The following is a 17,083-nucleotide window of genomic DNA, read 5'->3' as shown; positions in this document are numbered from 1 at the left end:
ATCTGCTTTAAAATAGGAGGCGCTCTCCTTCATAGCCTTCAACATTTGTTCTAGAGAATTTGAGTGTGTCTGGTCTTGGTTCTAAGCATAAATCAAATTGATGCTTCTTGAGGCGAAAATGATATGCATCCTTAATTGAGACCAAGAGAGTACCCATTATATCTAGGAAACTGCATGTTGAATGCATGTTTAGATTTTTTTTTCCCCAACTGTATCTGCTAATAACCTGTTTTCTTTTGCAGAACCTTGTGATAATATGAGAGAGATTCTCCAAAATGTGGCCAAATTACAAGGAGTTTCAAATATGAGAAAACTAGGTCACTTGAATAATTTTACTAAGGTAAGAGCTCAAATGGTGTCATAGAACAAATGATCATACAGGCAAAATATTTCGTATGTACTCTGTCAGACATTGGCTGGAAGATTCATGAAACAGCTTAATATTATAGAATAGTACTTGAAATCTATATACTCTGGGAGAGGAAGGGAGTAAATAAGGACAAGCAAGTATGTGAAAACAGGGTTATACTGATGTTTGTCTACATGTCTTACTGGCTGAATTTTTAAAAGATTGGTTCCTGGTCCACAGAATTGAATAATAAAATGTGAAATGCCAGACTCTCTGGATGTAAACTTAGAATAAGTATGGTGAGGGGGAGAACTGGAACAGTGAGTATGATATGCAGTGGTTTGGGCACTAATTGAATACCAACTATCAAGTTTCACTGCAGTTTTCATGGTGAAAAAGATTAAAAGGATGATCTCTAGAAATGGTCTGTATTGCTGATTTTTGAGGTGCTTTTTTCCAAATAAATGCTTCAAAATCATGGGAATGTGACAGTTACTTGCCTGAGAGCATGATGGATATGTTGGAAGCTGACATTGTGAGCTGACAGGAGGCAGTAATTGAAAACTTAGGGCATTATGAGAGTGTAGGCTGAAGAAGGAGGCCATGAAAGGTCTTTGGAAGGACAGCAAGTACCATTTTTGGGTAGATGAGGAACCTGTGGGGAGCAGCAGAGAGGACTGATAGGAGGTGTGCAGTAAGTTAGGAAAAGGGTGCTTGTAGCATACTGAATGGTTGTGGTTGGACCAGTGTTCTGTTTGTTGAGGCAAGAGAAAACCTGCCTTGCAGTCAAATCAGCTAGGAGACATTGGAGCTTCAGTGTGAGTATTACTTGAATGGATGGACTGATACTCAGAAGCATCTGGTAAGTTGCATACCTTTCTGATAGAGCACCACAGATAGGGTGACATGCCTGAAGATGAAACGCCAGTTTCTGTGACAAGAGGATGAATCCTGCAATCAGCAGTAGCCAAGAAAGAAGGTAGTAGTGAAGAATTTTGTGGGTAAAGTAAGGTTTAAATTATTGTTGTAGATAAGCTGATAACAAATCATTGAGTAAGATAACCAGGAGGCTGCTTGACAGTTTTGAGACAATCTCAAGTGGAAGAACAAATGCTCAAGGGCGGGTTTGGGGAACCGATAGGTATGAGAAGAACAAACATGCATGATAATCTTTGAAGGCATGCTTCTTGGCTGTTAAAAGCACTCCTTGTAAGATTGAACAAAACTTCAGTGGTAGTGAATGAGATTCAGTTAGCAGGAGAGTGAGTACTAAGAACAAAATCACAATAGCAAATTTATCTTCTAGTGCATTAATAACAAATCTGTAAAAGCTCCATTTTTCCGAGTTGATTCAGAGCTCGTGTAGGTGCGTAGCATTCACTGAGGAACTGAACTTACACTGAAATCTTTTCTTTGGGTCATTGCCTAATTGTGTCTGTCAGTCTGTCACACATCCACCATTGACAAAATGCTGCTGTTTTTACTGAGATTCCACACTGTGTTGCAAGAAAGCTCTTTATTCTGCTAGAAAAGGATGATGCATAGCTGTGTTTCCTTTTTGTACTAATCTGGAAACTTTTAAATGGGAGTGCTTCCAAATTCTCTCGTTGCCTTAAAGAGCTGGATAAGGTTTGCATATGCTTGATTCCTAGTGAAAAGTCAATGTTTGAAACTATGTATCATGAAACATTGTTGATTTTACTACTGAAAATCGGATGTTTAGCACCTATAAATATGGTAAGTTACTAAATATGCATACTGTAATTAAAGGATGAACGAAGAATTGTTTGTAAAGATAGTTTGGAAATTTGAATAATTCCATAACTGACTATTTGAAGAATATGTTCTTTATACTTAATTGGTGTTAAAATTGGAAAATACTTACAAAAACACAGGGAAAGTTTTCATAAATTGGACTTTAGACTGGCAAGAAGTGATGAATTGGTGAAAAGCAACTTGCTAAAATTAAATATGTTTGAAGACAGAGATTGTAGTTCATAACCTGATTTTGATCCTAAATCAGAATGACCCTAAGGGAATCATCCTACACTATTTAATATTTAGCACATGTTCTTATATTAATCTCCCTGGAATATCTGCCTGTAAATTTGATTTTGAAAACTATTCCTTATTTTTGAACTGTAAATGCAGTTACGAAAATAAAATAGAAGTTGCAAATTGTATTGTTTTGTATTGTATTGTCTGCCTTGTGGTTGGAACAATTCTGTGTTTTTCATTCCAGTGGTTGAGAGTGAAAGCCTGGAGCTTGGGGGAGATGGCTTTATTTCAGTTTTGCACACTGGTCTTCTACCATGAATTGATATAGTCTCAGTTCCCCGTTTGTGAGATATAGGAGTGTGGGGAAGACAGATGTGCTAAGAGCTGAAGATGTTTGTATCCTGTCCTGGAATTATATTGAAGATGAACTTTGTTCTGTAAATTCTTGCTTTTTATGGTCCATTTTTGAAAGGCTACTAGTGATGTAAATTATTTGTCCTATGGAGAGGGAAAGGACTTTTGAATTTTTTTTTATAGCATATGCCTGATAAAATAATACAGAGAATCTGTCAAATTTGACTCTTTTGGTAGGAATATTATTACACTTAAAAGAAAATGTCAACACCAGTCTAAGCAGTTGCTCCCCACTGCCCCCAATTTTTCCTTCAAAGACTGGACAACTCTCAATTTTGAAGAAATACTGCTCCACTTTTTTAGTCAGGGGAAGCAAAACACTTGTATTCATGTGGAAACAAGTAATGTAAGTTAATGTGGATGTTCCTGTCAGAGATCATGGCAGATGTTACATTTTCTATTAATTCCAAGATATCTGAAGTATGTTAGATTCAGGTTTCTTTCCTTGAAAGAGGACTAGACTTTTAAGGTGGGGTTTGTCCCCTCTGCCCAACCCCCTTTATTTAAGGAGAAGTGAAGTTATCACCCTTTAAAAATTACTGAACTAAACTCCAGGAGTTTATGCAGAAGTTAAATACTTTAAATAAAATTTATTAAAATAATGGTGGTCAGCAGGCAACAGGATTTGTTACTTTATCTGCAAGAATGATACCATAAGGCAGATATTTTCTATGAAGCTAGCTTGCTTGCTTGTTTCGGAGGTGTAAGTCCCTTCAAAAGGAGTGTTAACTTAGTGACATTCAGGTCCTCGCAACACCCATACTTTGTACAGTACTCTCTATACATGGTATTTTACAAAAACTTGCATGTCATTCATCAAATTTTAGCTAGTACTTCTTACTAGTAAAACCCTTAGTATTCGTGTTCTTGTCTCTTTGGCTGCAGAAAATGGGATGTTCTTGACCAACAGACACTATTCACAGGTTTCTAAGTTTTATGCTCCAAGAAATTAGTATTTCTAGTCTGGTAATACTCAGGATATGGAAAGGTGTTTTTGTTCTGAATTGCAGCAGTGGCAGACTGAGCATTTTTTCTCCTCATCTGTGGCTCATCACCTAGTAAGTGAAGCCGCAGTTTTGCAGGCAAAAACATTGATGAAGTACTGCCTAATCTATATTAGACAAAAATAATATTGTTCCTTTCAAAGCACCTGTATCACTACTTAAGATAACCTGAGTTTTGACTGGAAGATTGATTGAAGATTTGACCTTTAGTAAATTGTCAGTAATACCTCCAGTTGTCACAGTAGTTTGCAAGCTCAGTATGTGCCTTTGGCTTCAGTTAGATGAGTAGGATTACCCATCTTTCATTTATATGGCCAGCTACATAAGGCAAGCACCTTGAATTTTCCCAGCTTCTGGTGATTAAGACCAAAACATTATGGTTACTTCTTTGGGGTTTTCCCCACCCCCAGAAGCAGTAGTAAGCAGTAAATTACTGAAAACCAGAAGGAACTGTACAATTGCATTTACCTAGTGGAAAATATGTTATGGATTTGAAGTATTCATTTAGAATCCTTTATTACAGAAGGTTTATCCCACTGTTAGCTTCTGAGATCCTTTATATGTTTTTAAACCTAAAAGCATATTTAAATAATGAACAGGGAAAAAAGATCCACAATTGTTACAGGGATTTCTATTTTCCATTCAAAAACAGAGGTGCTGCTTTAAGGACAAAATGAAACTTAACTCATTTTAGTTTAAACTTGGCAATTGAATAGTGTCAGTGATACGGAAAATTATATCTTAAACCTGCTCAAAACTAATTACGTCATTACTTAATAAGGCTCTACTACTCTTCCGTATATATGTTAGCTTTTGCCCATGCTGCTGTATTTCACTACGGTATGGATTGAGTTTGGGGCAATAGAGGATTTCATGGATTCTTTCTCTCTTAGATTCCTGCTCCATCATCTTAGAGTCTTGGTGTTCCTTTGCAAAACCCAGGTATCTTAGAATCTGCATGCAGTATTGACTGACTGTAACATTCATCCAAGTAGCTAAACCACTTCGGGCAAAACTTGAAATCTCATTATGAAGTATTAGCAGATAGGAACAGAACATCTGTTTAGTGGCATTCAGCTATGGAACAAACCTGGAGGACTAATGGGTCTGAATTCAGAGTCTGGAATTTCAGTAAGGGCTTCTCTTAAGACTACGATCTCCTAAGTAGTCTCCTCATAAATATTAACCAGTGATGGTTCAAACTGTTTTTTCCAAAATTACAGTGTAATAATTACCATTTGGATGCATAGAGTAATATCATACTTTTACCTAGTAATTGCTGTGACTATTCTGTTAAATATAAGTTTGAATGGTCTCGGTGTATAAACAACTTGTAGATGGTGTTGATCTACTGTGGTTTTGTTGTTTTGAGCTACTGTTTCCAAGACATGTTGATGTTTTACTCGTATTGCTATGACTCATCCAAGTAGCATGAAAAACTCAAAGCTGACAGCAAACATGAAAAAAACCCCAAACATTCACTCTAAGTTAGTCACTGTCTGGCCTAGTGTAGTACCATTTTGTCCTAATATAAAATCATACCCTCAAAGATTCTGTGCTACTCCCATTACTGTACTATTTTGTAGAATTATAGAATCATTTAGGTTGGAAAAGACCTTGAAGATCAGCAAGTCCAGCTGTAAACCTAACACTGCCAAGGCCACCACTAAATCATGTCCTTAAGTGCCACATCTACAGTCTTTTAAATACCTCCAGGGATGGTGACTCAACCACTTCCCTGGGCAGCCTGTTCCAATGCTTGATAACCATTTCAGTGAAGAAACTTTTCCTACTACCCAGTCTAAACTTCCCCTAGCACAACTTAGCGCAAATATCAAAAGCTCTGAATTTTAGAGTTGACTTATTGGCAGTTTTAACAAGCAAAGCGTACTCTGTCTTTTTGTGTATGTGTGTCTACATACATACATATAAAAATACATAAAATTTATTCTGTGTATATATAAAAGCCATAAACACTTCGTGTATCAGATATGCAAATACACTTTATATTTTTCATAGATATATAATTCCAGGCATTTATATGCTATGATAATCCATTGCCATTTTAGTGTAATATAGTAAAGTGTAACCAAAAGCAGATTTTAGTATTCTGGTACTGGTTGCCTGCAAACTTGTACTACAATGACATGCATAATAGTTGTTAAATGTTACAGTCAAACATATGGCGATTACTTGGCTTTGTCAAGAATCCAGCCATCTGCAAAAATCACTTCATTTGGGCCAGAATCATTGACCTGCCTAATGTTGTTGGAAGGTGAAATGAGAAGTGGCAAAGTTTTCCTTTTAATATGTTTAAGACCGGACATTTATAACTGAGCAAATACCCAAAGCACTGAGACCAGCTGAACAGTACCTTCTTTATAGCAACTTCCATGACTCCTTTCCCTGCCACTCCCTTTAAACATATATCAATCCAACCTTACTTTTGCCAGGTGGGTTTTTTTTTTTGTTGTTTTCTAGACTACATAAACCCAATAGCTCAGCCTTCACAGGTGTATTTTTCTGCTGCACTTTTTCCAGTATGTCTGCTCTTAAAATGTGGCACCCAAAATTTGTTCTTCATGCAGTTTTAAGAGCATCCTGTGAAGTGGAAGAAAAAAAAGTCTCTTACTCACAAACATAATGAGTCCTGTTAGTATTTCCAAAGGTAAAATTTCCTTTTTTTTTAATGACATCACAATAACTTCTTTAGTTCATAGTTTGCTGTAACTCCCAGGTCTTACTTTATTTTGAAATTTTTTTTGTATTTAACATTCTGAATGTTTTCTGAACACCTTGTATTTCTCTGCTGGACTCCTTTCAATTTTTATGGTTCTGTTGTGGTACCCTGAAGGGTGTGATATATTATTCCTGTAATTTTCTTACTGAGTTTGTGCACTCCTTTCAAATCACTGAAACATCTCAAATTCTGATCTTGCTGTCCATTTTTTAAATTCCTTTCTAGATGGAAATCGTGCAAGAACACTACCGTGTGTAAATTGCAAAAAAAGCCAATTCATAAGTAATAGGGGCCCATTGGAATGAGAGTAAACTAATAGCTAAAGTAGCTAATCTTGTACTTACTTTCTTTAGCCAATATTTTCTGTTCATTCTTTGTGAGAAATATTTCACGTGTATGCACAGACACCATCAAACAAATAATAATTACCATCACATTCAGAAATTTTTATCTAAACAGTGGTTAAACTTGATGAAAGTTATATATCGTCAGGTTACATGACTACGTTTGAGTTACAAGATAAGATCGAATTATTTTCTACATCAGTGAGGGTGTGCACAGTGGGAGCACATATATAGAGGAAAACAGTTGGCATTGAGGAGCTAATAATCACGCTATATGTATTTGGTAAGCGTGGTTACTGACAACTAGACTAGAGCTGATCCAGTGAACCTAGTGCTCTTTATAGCAATTGCAGCAAGTTAAGGTGGATTCCTGCAACATGTCATCTGCTTTAATTTCATGTTTGGACCACTCAAGGTGCAAACCAATGGTAAGTGTGATGTAGGAGACTCACTTCAGAAATTCACTAGGGCACACAATAGCAGCTTTCTCCAAAAAAGAAGTCCTACATCAGCATTATAATTCTGTGGCGCTTTTTTTAAATTAGGAAAAAAAGACTGTTGAGGGTAATCTGCTCTGTTAAATTAGAATTTCAAATCTGTGTCTGGGATGGAATGATGGGGAGAAGTTTACATGTGTAAATGATGAGCCTAAACAACTATTGATGTACTTTTCTGAAACTCAACAATGAACTGTTTTTACTCGCTATCTTCTCACACTGTTTTGCTTACACTCAGCCAGCCGATTTTTACAGTTCATAAGATGTCAATAGAAATGCTAAAGCAGCAGTGGTGGCCTTAGGCAGTCCAACAACATGGCATAAAAATAGATTGATGCTGGGAAGTGACATACTGTCATAACCAGTTAATGCATCAATTGTCTAGTTTTATTATCACTTAAATTTGAAAGGTGGGGGGAAGAGGTTATATAATAACTTCCTTATGTTTTATAATCATACTTGATTGTGGCCACTGTTAAGAAAAATGGAAAATCTGAAATATTTCAATTAAATTATTTAAGCCCATAATGTGGGGCTGATCCGGACTAATTTAATAATATATCTCATTAACAATTTTGGATTTCAGCATTTTCATTATGCACTTTTCTCACAATATGAAAATTTTTTTTAAAAACGTAACATGATCTGTGGAAGAATTTTTCATTAGCATAAACCTAAGTATTGTTTGAATTTAAAGTATCATGCTAATAAAATGGGTTTACTTAAAAGCAGAGTTTCTGTGCAACATGCTGGTTTTTCAGATGGAGATGAACAATAGAACGAGAGCATGGAACATGTTATATTTAACTGTTTGCTTAGTTTATTATAAATTTCTTATAGTTAGCACTAAATACATACAAAGAACGTAGTACAGGGGTTGATATATTTTAATACTTTCAGAGCAGGGGTATTCACTAGTTAGCACAAACACTTCCTGAATTCCTCACTGAGGAGAAACTGTTGATAGTGTGCTGGCTCATAACGGAACACATGCCTGTTTCAAAAAAAGAGGACAAAGTGCAAAGCTATTGCAATCAGTATTAGTCAGTTGAGTTTTTGGAAGTACTTGGAAAAGTGCTTTGGGATTTGGATGTAATAATAAAGTATTTTATAATTTTATCCGGGGGTGGTAAATGAGATTACTAGGAATTTCTTTGCTGCTCTTACAAAGTAGAACAAGCATCAGCTCTTCTTACAGAAGAAAATGTTTTCCTTTCCTCAAGAAGCTAAAACATTGGCATGCACTAGAACACTCCTTTTGAAATTGGTTTTGGACATAAAGACTGCACTTGTAAATCTTCAGTGTTGTGCTCAAAATGGATAGGCATGGTTGAAATATTCAGAATTTGCTACAGTTTATGCATGTCTTTTTGTGTGCGTAAATGCAACGTTTGCAACTGATTTTTCAGAGGTACAAGTTCTATGGAATTGATAGTAGGCCAGGCCAAATGTCAGTTGTGAGACACTTGCTGTTGGTAATGCCTTCTGATTTTTCTTCTATGCCTGCGCTACTGTGGCAAAACGTGGCAGTGGACCATCAGTGTCAATCTTTGCTTCAAAACTTTCAGGGAGCCCTCTCTTTTGAATGCAGATGTGCTCTGATTTCAGATTTCATCTCTGCTCAGGTTACCAATTGCCTAACTAATGGTTCTTCCAAAAAGAGCTTAAAGACAGCAAGAGGAGCAACCTGGAGTTTAAAAATTGACCAATAGGCAGCTTAGACAATTGTGCAAGCTTTTCTCTAATATGAGAGGCCACAGGTTTCTGTGTCTGGCGTATATGGGAACAGAATACTGACAGCAGAAATTCTCAGGGAAGTCTGAAGTTGGTATGCTTCCCCTTGCCATGAATAAAATTCCACAGGTTTCTTTGAAAGCATTGCCAGAAATCTTCAATTTTACACAGCCATTTTTAAAGACTCATAAATAATACATGTTTTCTTTTATTTTAAGCTTCTTTGTAATACTGGCCATGCTGAAGAAAAGCTAGGTTTTACCTATGACAGCATCATAATATGGTAAGTAGTAAGGTGCACTAGAGCAATATTATGGTACGTTAATTGATCTGGGTGCAATTAAATCAATTTTCTTTGTACTTTTGAGCTAGTATCCTTTATTTCTAATGTATTTGAAATTTCATAATGCAACATATACCTGACAAATACTTTAATGAGCAAAATCAGAAATACATTGTTTTCTTTCAGGCAAAGGTGGAGGGGAACCTTTGAATTAAAAGTGGAAATTTCTTGAAATTCCTCATAAGTGTAAAAATACCTCTAAATATCTCAGTACTTTTCATAAAAATGTGCTCCTACAGAATTTGGAGCATACTCTTGATATAGAATCAGGATTTAAAGATAAATGTTTTATATGAATTTGGTATGTATATGTCTCTGAAGCATTGCTTTCCCTGCTACTAAAATGCTCTGTACAGCACTCTGTACTTTCAAGTGGAGTTTTCCTATAATTTGTTACCATTTGTGACAGTTAAAAGTAACTATATGCTTATTTCAAGAACTTCCGTGTTTTTACACAGACATTGGTAAATTTGTCCTCCAGCTCAGTGTTGGTGACAGAAACAGCTAAGATCTAGTATTTAATATGATTTTTGTGTTCTTTCAATTTAGTTATCTGACTTAGGAAAGCAAGCTTAGAAAAGTTAGTTGCTCTTCAAATAAAATGTTGGGAAAACGTGTGGAAATATTTTAAGTTGTCTTCTTAAATAGAACTGATTTTTCCTTGCTAGAACTACAAAAATTGAAAAATGTTAGTATATTTTTGTGTATGCATTATTTTGCTGTAAGCTTTACTAGGTTATCATCTTATAATCTTATTTATGTAATCTATTATAGTGCTTTATGATGGGATTAAACATCACTTAAGAGTGTAACTTCAGAATTCAGAATTCTTTACCAAATGCTTCTAAATACAAGTCTTAAAAGGTTATGCAAATACTAGTGTTTGTTTTTATAGGAAGAAGTTTGTAGAAAGAGCTGCTAATCCAAACACAATTACAGATACTGATAAGGAAGAGATAAAAATGTTCTCAACAGACACATGAAGAATAGTCCCCGACTTAGAAAAATGCTGGAAATGTCTTCTCAAAAAAAAATAGGCATATAGCAGGAAGATTATCTTGGTTAGAGTTTCCTTGGTCAGTCCAATGGTTCCTCTGTGGATTTAAATGAGAAGCAAATTTTTTATGCATATATGTAGATTATTCTGCTATAGTGATAATTTTCAAACTCAAGGGTACCACCCAAAAATGCACATTTTAACAACCATAATAGTGCTGATTGGTGGTTCTTCAGAAATATTTGTAAGATGCATTGTTTTCATGAAATACAGACTTTTCAGGTGAATTTAAAAATTTTGCTTTACAGAGTTACAGCTATTCTGCAGTAGTAATCTGTTAGCAGATTATTTTTCTATACAGCATACAACCATTCAGAGTAACTTGCAAATACTGAACTTTTTAATTACTTTTGGAAATGAACTTCAGGTAGGTGTCCTGGCTTTAGATGGGATAGAATTAATTTTCTTCCTAGTAGGCTAAGTACCTGTATTCCTTTGGAAATAACATGCAAATTCTGTAACTTGCTCTGCTGATATTCCTAACGTTTTCTTAGATTTCTATAGGCAAACCTTTTTGTTCTACAGAACATACTTGTTTTGGTTTTTTTTTTTTGAAAACATGAAAAGTTACTTGGATGCAAGAAATATTTTGAGTTTTCTGCATTTGTGAAGTGTGAGTGGCTATCCTTAAAGCATTAAACTATAAGGGAATCAATGATTTCAAGAATAATTAATAGATTTCCTATAAAGTTCTAGGGTTTGGGGTCAGTAACATTGATAGAATATTTACCCAAACCAAAGACAATTGCAGTCTGCAATAATTGCAATTATTCTCAAGTTAGACATCTGTTTTTTAGAACTCATTCTTATTTTAGAATTTTGTTAGTTCAGGTGCCTGTTTATAGTTTCTTCCTGCCAGCAGATAGAGATAATAGTGATACATTTTGTTGTCATTCCCAGTGTAGATGGGACTTCCCAGTTCCCAGAGCACCCATACCATTGACAGATGAGAGGAAGCCTTGAGCCATGAAGAAAATGGAGTATTGGTAGGCCTCAGAAACCTTTGAGGTCTTCTAGTAATGTGCCAAGAGGCTTTGGCCGTAAAAGCAAAATTCAAAATATTCACAACTACCTGGCTGGATCAAACAGATTTGTGAAAACCATTGTTATCCTTCTATAGTGAGTGGATGAGATGCTTTAGAAAAAGGTGTGAGAATGAATGATCCTGTAATAGGTAGTGAATATCCTTTCTTATTGCATCCTTTGTTAGTTCTTCCAGTCTTTTTATATCAGTCTTAATGTTTATCAGCCTTAACGTGGTCTTATTTTCATTTCTGTGACACTTAAAATAGTGGAGCAGGTAGTATTGTGCTTACTTTATACAATCATCATGTGTTTTTGTTACTTTCAGCCACAGATGCACATGGAGTGTGCATATCAAAATAATTTTCTTCATCTGGCTATTTTAGAGTCATGTAATATGGGTTTATAACAGTTTTTGTCTTGATGTGTATGAAGTCACAAATAACAGTCTTGAATTTTCTTCATCTTGTTAACTATGCATACAGATAATTTTTCTGTTCCCTTCAGGCTTCTCGTAACCCTGTCCTATTCTCATTAATATAAACAACATTGCCCCCTATATTTCTCTGTTGCCACCCCCTGCACCCCCCAGTCAAGAATTGTGTATTGAATACTGCGTACAAAAGGAGATTGTGAACCTGGACAAAATCAGGCCAAAAAATTGTCACGATAAAAGTTTTTCGTTCACTTCCACTCTTTGAATTAATCTTTTCAGATTTTTATTTGTGATACTACTTTTCATCACTCTATAATCTCTTTATATCCCTTAATACAATCTTCAGCAACACTTTATGCCTTTTTATACACTATTGTAGTAACTCCTTTCAAGTATTTCAAAAGACTAGTAGAATATAGTTTGTGTAAACTCTTGTGGGTGTTCACATGGCTAGCCAGTTTTATTTTAAGGTGATTTTATTTTAGGATCATAAACAGTTCTCTGGATGCCCTTTGGGATCCTTTTTGTATAGACCTGTTATTCACCTTTTCTCCATCTTGGCCACTACTATTTATAATATGGTGCTAGCAAATATATGCAGATAGTTTATATTAATGTTCTTTCCAAACGCTTAGATGTGAAGCTTAGTGTGCTGCTGACAATACTTACTGCTAGATTTCCTCCAATTCTTCCATCATTTTCAATTCCTAGTCTAACTTCTATTTTGTGTAATAAAAAGGGCTTTAGGATAGGAACCTTCATGCAGATCTCTAAAGCAATGACTTAGGCTGAAGAAAATGCTTGTTTCTGTCATACCTCTGTCAATCTCTTATTTGCTTCATTCTTTTTCCTTTTGGGTTATCATGTGGGTCTGATTTAATTTTTCAAGTTTTCTCCTTGTGGTACACCTGAGAAGTCAGAACATACAGGCACTTAGGTTTTCCTACATATTTTTGTCTGCCTGCTGTAGCATATCTATCTTCACTGTCTTCATAAGGTCAGGTTTCTCTCAGGTTTTTGCAGTTTGGTCATTGACTAGTGGGGGTTTTTGTTTAGCTTCTGCTTTCAATGGAGAGATTTTTGTTCAGCCTTGTACACTTACATGTGTCATTGCTTTCATGGGACCTCTGTAGATTTTTATGGCCTTTATTTTAGGTCTATATCTTTCTGGGTAGGCATATATTTTCATTGCATTCTCACTATTTAAAGATAGTGACACATCCCTTTTTGGTACCACCTGCTTTTGGATGTAGAATCTCATGATAGTGTTGTCCTTTGTAGTGGTTTCACTGTTGCCAATTCTTAAATTAACTTCTGTCTACAAATTAAGAAAATTCTTCTCTTCTGAGTTGCAGAACTAGCTTTCAAAGCATTAATTGCTTTTGGGAAACTATTTGTCTAAAGATTGTTTTGCTTTGCCACTCAACAAACGTTTTCCTCTCAATGGAATGTACTTTAATTGATGAGGGGGGAAAAAATCCAGATTCAGTATTTGGCTATCCTAGTAAGAAATGTCATAGATAGCAACAATACTGTTCGGGTGAGTAATGGGTTAACTTCTGCTCTAAAAGGAAACTGCTGAAGTGTTTTAAACTGGTATATCCAAACCAACTGCAAATTGTGAGGTAAAAGTCCAAATGGAAAAATACCAATGAGTAGAACTGAATTTTATATGCTCATCCTTCAGAATTCCATCTCTGCAAAGCTGCAAAATTAGAAACAAAGCATGATTCATGATCTAAAGAATACCTATTATCTGCTCAGCACAACTGAAGAGCTACTTGTCTTCTTTTCTTGAATGACTTTAGAAATAAATCTCTCCTCTTGTTCAGCTTTTGTTTAGAGGAAGAATTTTTCTTAACCTCACAGTATTGAGAATGTTTCTTATTTGCTTCTAGCTCAGTTTAAAGTAAATAAATAAAGGCAATTAGTGGCACTCTTTATGTGAAGAATCCTGTTCGATATTACACCGAAGATGGTCTTCCTCAAGTAATTCCCTGCTTGGTGCTGAATGTAATGATCTGTTCATCTTTTACTGTATATAGTATTGCAGCTTTTCTACTTTGTCTGGATATCACCTGGAATTAGGTTCCCGTTATAGTGATGTTTACATAGACCCATTAAGCTCCAGTAAGATTTAGAAGGGTTTTAGCCTTGGGAGTAGCTGATTACCATGTATGATGATCCTAGAATAAGAAAAGAAAAAAAATAATCCATTTGTATAGGTAGAAGTTCAGTCTCACTGGCTGAAGCATTTACATTCTTAGATATCCACTGCAAGAATCCTACTAAAATATGTCACTGGGAGGTTGGGAGTTTCCCCACTCTGTGTAGTCAAGGAAAAGGGGCAAATCTTTTGAGGACCTTCAAAAGGACCATGTGTCACTTAGTACTTTCAAAATCCATCTCTGCAGATCTTCAGTATCTCATTTCTTTTTGTCTAGAAAGTGAATTTAGGAAACTACATTATGAGGACAGTTATGTTTGGGAAAGCTTACCTTGGTGTGAGCAAAATGTTTTCAAAATCTGTCTAATGAGAAATACATTTTGGTTATTTGTTAAAATGAAATGTGTAGAAATCTGTGCTCTGTGGTGCTGCTTAAGTTATGACTGTCATATTTCATGTAAACATAGCATGCTGCCATAACATCTTCAGTGAGTGGCGCATGTAATTACTTCAGGTGCAAATTTGTCTGTTAGGTGTCTAGATGTTGTTTTGAGGATTCATACATACGTGTTGTCAGTCTAGCAGAGGAGGAAATGCTCTTTACCTTTTAATTTTCTTGGACTAATACTGTGCTCATGTTTTGTCAAATAACAAGTTCTATACCGGTCTTGGTCATGTATGATTTCATGGATGTCCAAGCTGTTCTTTGGGGGGAAAAAAAATGATTTGTGGCTTTTTCAGAGTAATATATTGTCTACATCTGCTGGCAGGGTGAAGGTTTGCCTTCTAATCTGTATAGGTGAATATCTTAAAGACAGAAAATTAATGCAGTACATTTCTTCTTAAAAATAAGACTTTTTATTTTAAATGACTAGGTAGTAGCTGGATGTCAGATGGTAGAGTCTAGCTGCTGCTAAATCATTGTTTGTCCCCGTTGTTTTCTTCATCGTAGTCTGAGGTTGGCTTTACTAAATGAAGCAAAAGAGGTGCGAGCAGCAGGATTGCGAGCCCTCCGCTATCTCATTCGAGACTCCAGTATTCTCCAGAAGGTGCTAAGGTTGAAAGTGGATTACTTGATAGCCAGGTAATTTTTCTTCTTGTTGTGAACTGTACCATTGTAAATCACTTGCTTTTTCATGGTTGAGATGGGTGAGAAGAGTTGTTTTCATATCCTCTCACATTCTTGGTATGTAGTTTTCTAAAAGCCATTTTCCTTCACTATGATTAATATCCTTTAAAAATAGAAGGATAATACATCACACCAGCTAATCCAAATAAAATACTGTCCTGATATGTGATATACTATGAGTAATCTAAAAATCTGTTTTTCAGTCATAAATGCCATTAATCATAACTTAATCTGTGGTGTTATTGGAAGATTGAAACATCAGTAATTTTCATGTCTTAAGTTGTTTTAAGTGAGTTGTTCTGATTCTTTTTATTACCATAGTACTTTGGAGCATCTATTACAAAGTCAGGACTAAAAAGTAGTTCATGCCCAAAAATTTCTAATCTAAGTATAACCCATGACACAACAGAAGAATACCAAAGGGCAAGCTAACAATGTGGTAAGATCAGCATGATGACTAGATCTAAATACTAGCATTTCTAGGGCTTCCTTTCTTAAAATCTTGTTGTATTTAATGTACTGATGTAGATATGTGTGTTTCTGTTCATAAATACATGCTGTTTTAGTGTGCTGCTCAAGTTTGTATGGAGGAGAAGGACTTTTCTGATCAGAGAACACACACAAAACATGATACCTTTGAAATGACAAATGCAGCTAGCTCAGAAAATACTTGTTGAAGCCATTATCACAGAATCATTAAGGTTGGGAAAGACCTTTAAGATCATCAAGTCAAACTGTCAACCCAGCACCACCAATGTGGTGGTTATGTCTTGCCTTTATATATTTGAGAATGTTTTAGTGATTTAATTGTAATGAAGATAACTGAAAAAAATAAAAACTGAAGCTAATTGACCAATCATGAGTATGCTTGCTGAAAGGCAGAATTTTTAAACAGTTGTAATATTCTTTTTCTTCTGTTTATTCAACTGCATAAATATTAACACAACATGTTAACAGTTAAGGTGAAAGTTAGTGTTGTTATAACCAAAATGTAATTTGCTTTTGTTTTTTGTTTTTTTTTTAACCCTATTTTAGGTGCATTGACATACAGCAGAGTAATGAAGTAGAAAGAACACAAGCACTTCGATTAGTCAGAAAGGTAAACTCTAACTGTATATGGTCTTATCAGCTATCCCAGTCAGCTGTGCGGACTCCTGGTTTTCTCTATCGGCGTATTTTTTCACACAGTCTCTAATACCTTACCTTACTTTATCAAGTGAGAAGAAATTACAGCTGATAAATCACAGAAGAGAAGGTGGTGTAGTGCTGAGACTTGTTTTCATTTTAATCTCTTACCACTGAGAACCTCAAGTAGGCTAGAGAAATCCTGCTAAATTTTCCTTTGATAGAGATCATACTGGACAAGACTTTGGAGAAAATTATCAAATTATGAATGCAAGGGTATAGAACCATATTATTAAGTTACACCTAATGATTTAACATTACTATATAGTGTGTTCAAGCATCTGTGAATCAAGGATGGGTGATTTACTGCCATTTGAGAAGTTACGCAAATTGCCATCTCTAGAATAATCAGTTGAAGGAATATTTTTCTCCATCATTGTACAGGGATTCTGGGCATGGGATGTCCATGCATGGAATGTACGTGCTGTACAGGGACACTGGTGATTCTTTGATGCTGAGAACTATGTTGATGAAAGATGTTTCCTAACGTCTTTTGCTAGCTAGAACATCCTTCTTTCTTAAACGCAACGTCAGACAAACAAAAAGCCACTCAACCTGGCTACAGCAGTTAAGCATGCATTGGCATAGAGCAGTCAGTACTTGAGAAACTCTGTGTCACAAGGAATAATGACACATATCCTGAATGGCACATTCTGTACTTTC

At 35.5% G+C, this 17,083-nt stretch overlaps 1 protein-coding gene across 1 annotated transcript in view; it reads left to right on the top strand.

Annotated features, from left to right (window-relative positions):
* Window positions 1-242: 242 nt before the first annotated feature.
* LOC104619389 (rapamycin-insensitive companion of mTOR-like) overlaps window positions 243-17,083 on the top strand; it is a gene marked incomplete at both ends in the record, with an annotated part of 34,623 nt that continues 17,782 nt past the window's right edge. The window contains 4 exons of the mRNA XM_010285258.1: window positions 243-340; window positions 9,299-9,363; window positions 15,059-15,190; window positions 16,271-16,334. Coding sequence (XP_010283560.1) covers window positions 243-340; window positions 9,299-9,363; window positions 15,059-15,190; window positions 16,271-16,334 — 359 coding nt within the window. The remainder of the gene's footprint in view (window positions 341-9,298; window positions 9,364-15,058; window positions 15,191-16,270; window positions 16,335-17,083) is intronic.

The sequence above is a fragment of the Phaethon lepturus genome, unplaced genomic scaffold (assembly GCF_000687285.1).
Source record: "Phaethon lepturus isolate BGI_N335 unplaced genomic scaffold, ASM68728v1 scaffold484, whole genome shotgun sequence".
Classification (NCBI taxonomy): domain Eukaryota; kingdom Metazoa; phylum Chordata; class Aves; order Phaethontiformes; family Phaethontidae; genus Phaethon; species Phaethon lepturus.
Note: the sequence above shows the minus strand (reverse complement) of the source record. Positions and strands in the feature narration are given on the sequence as shown.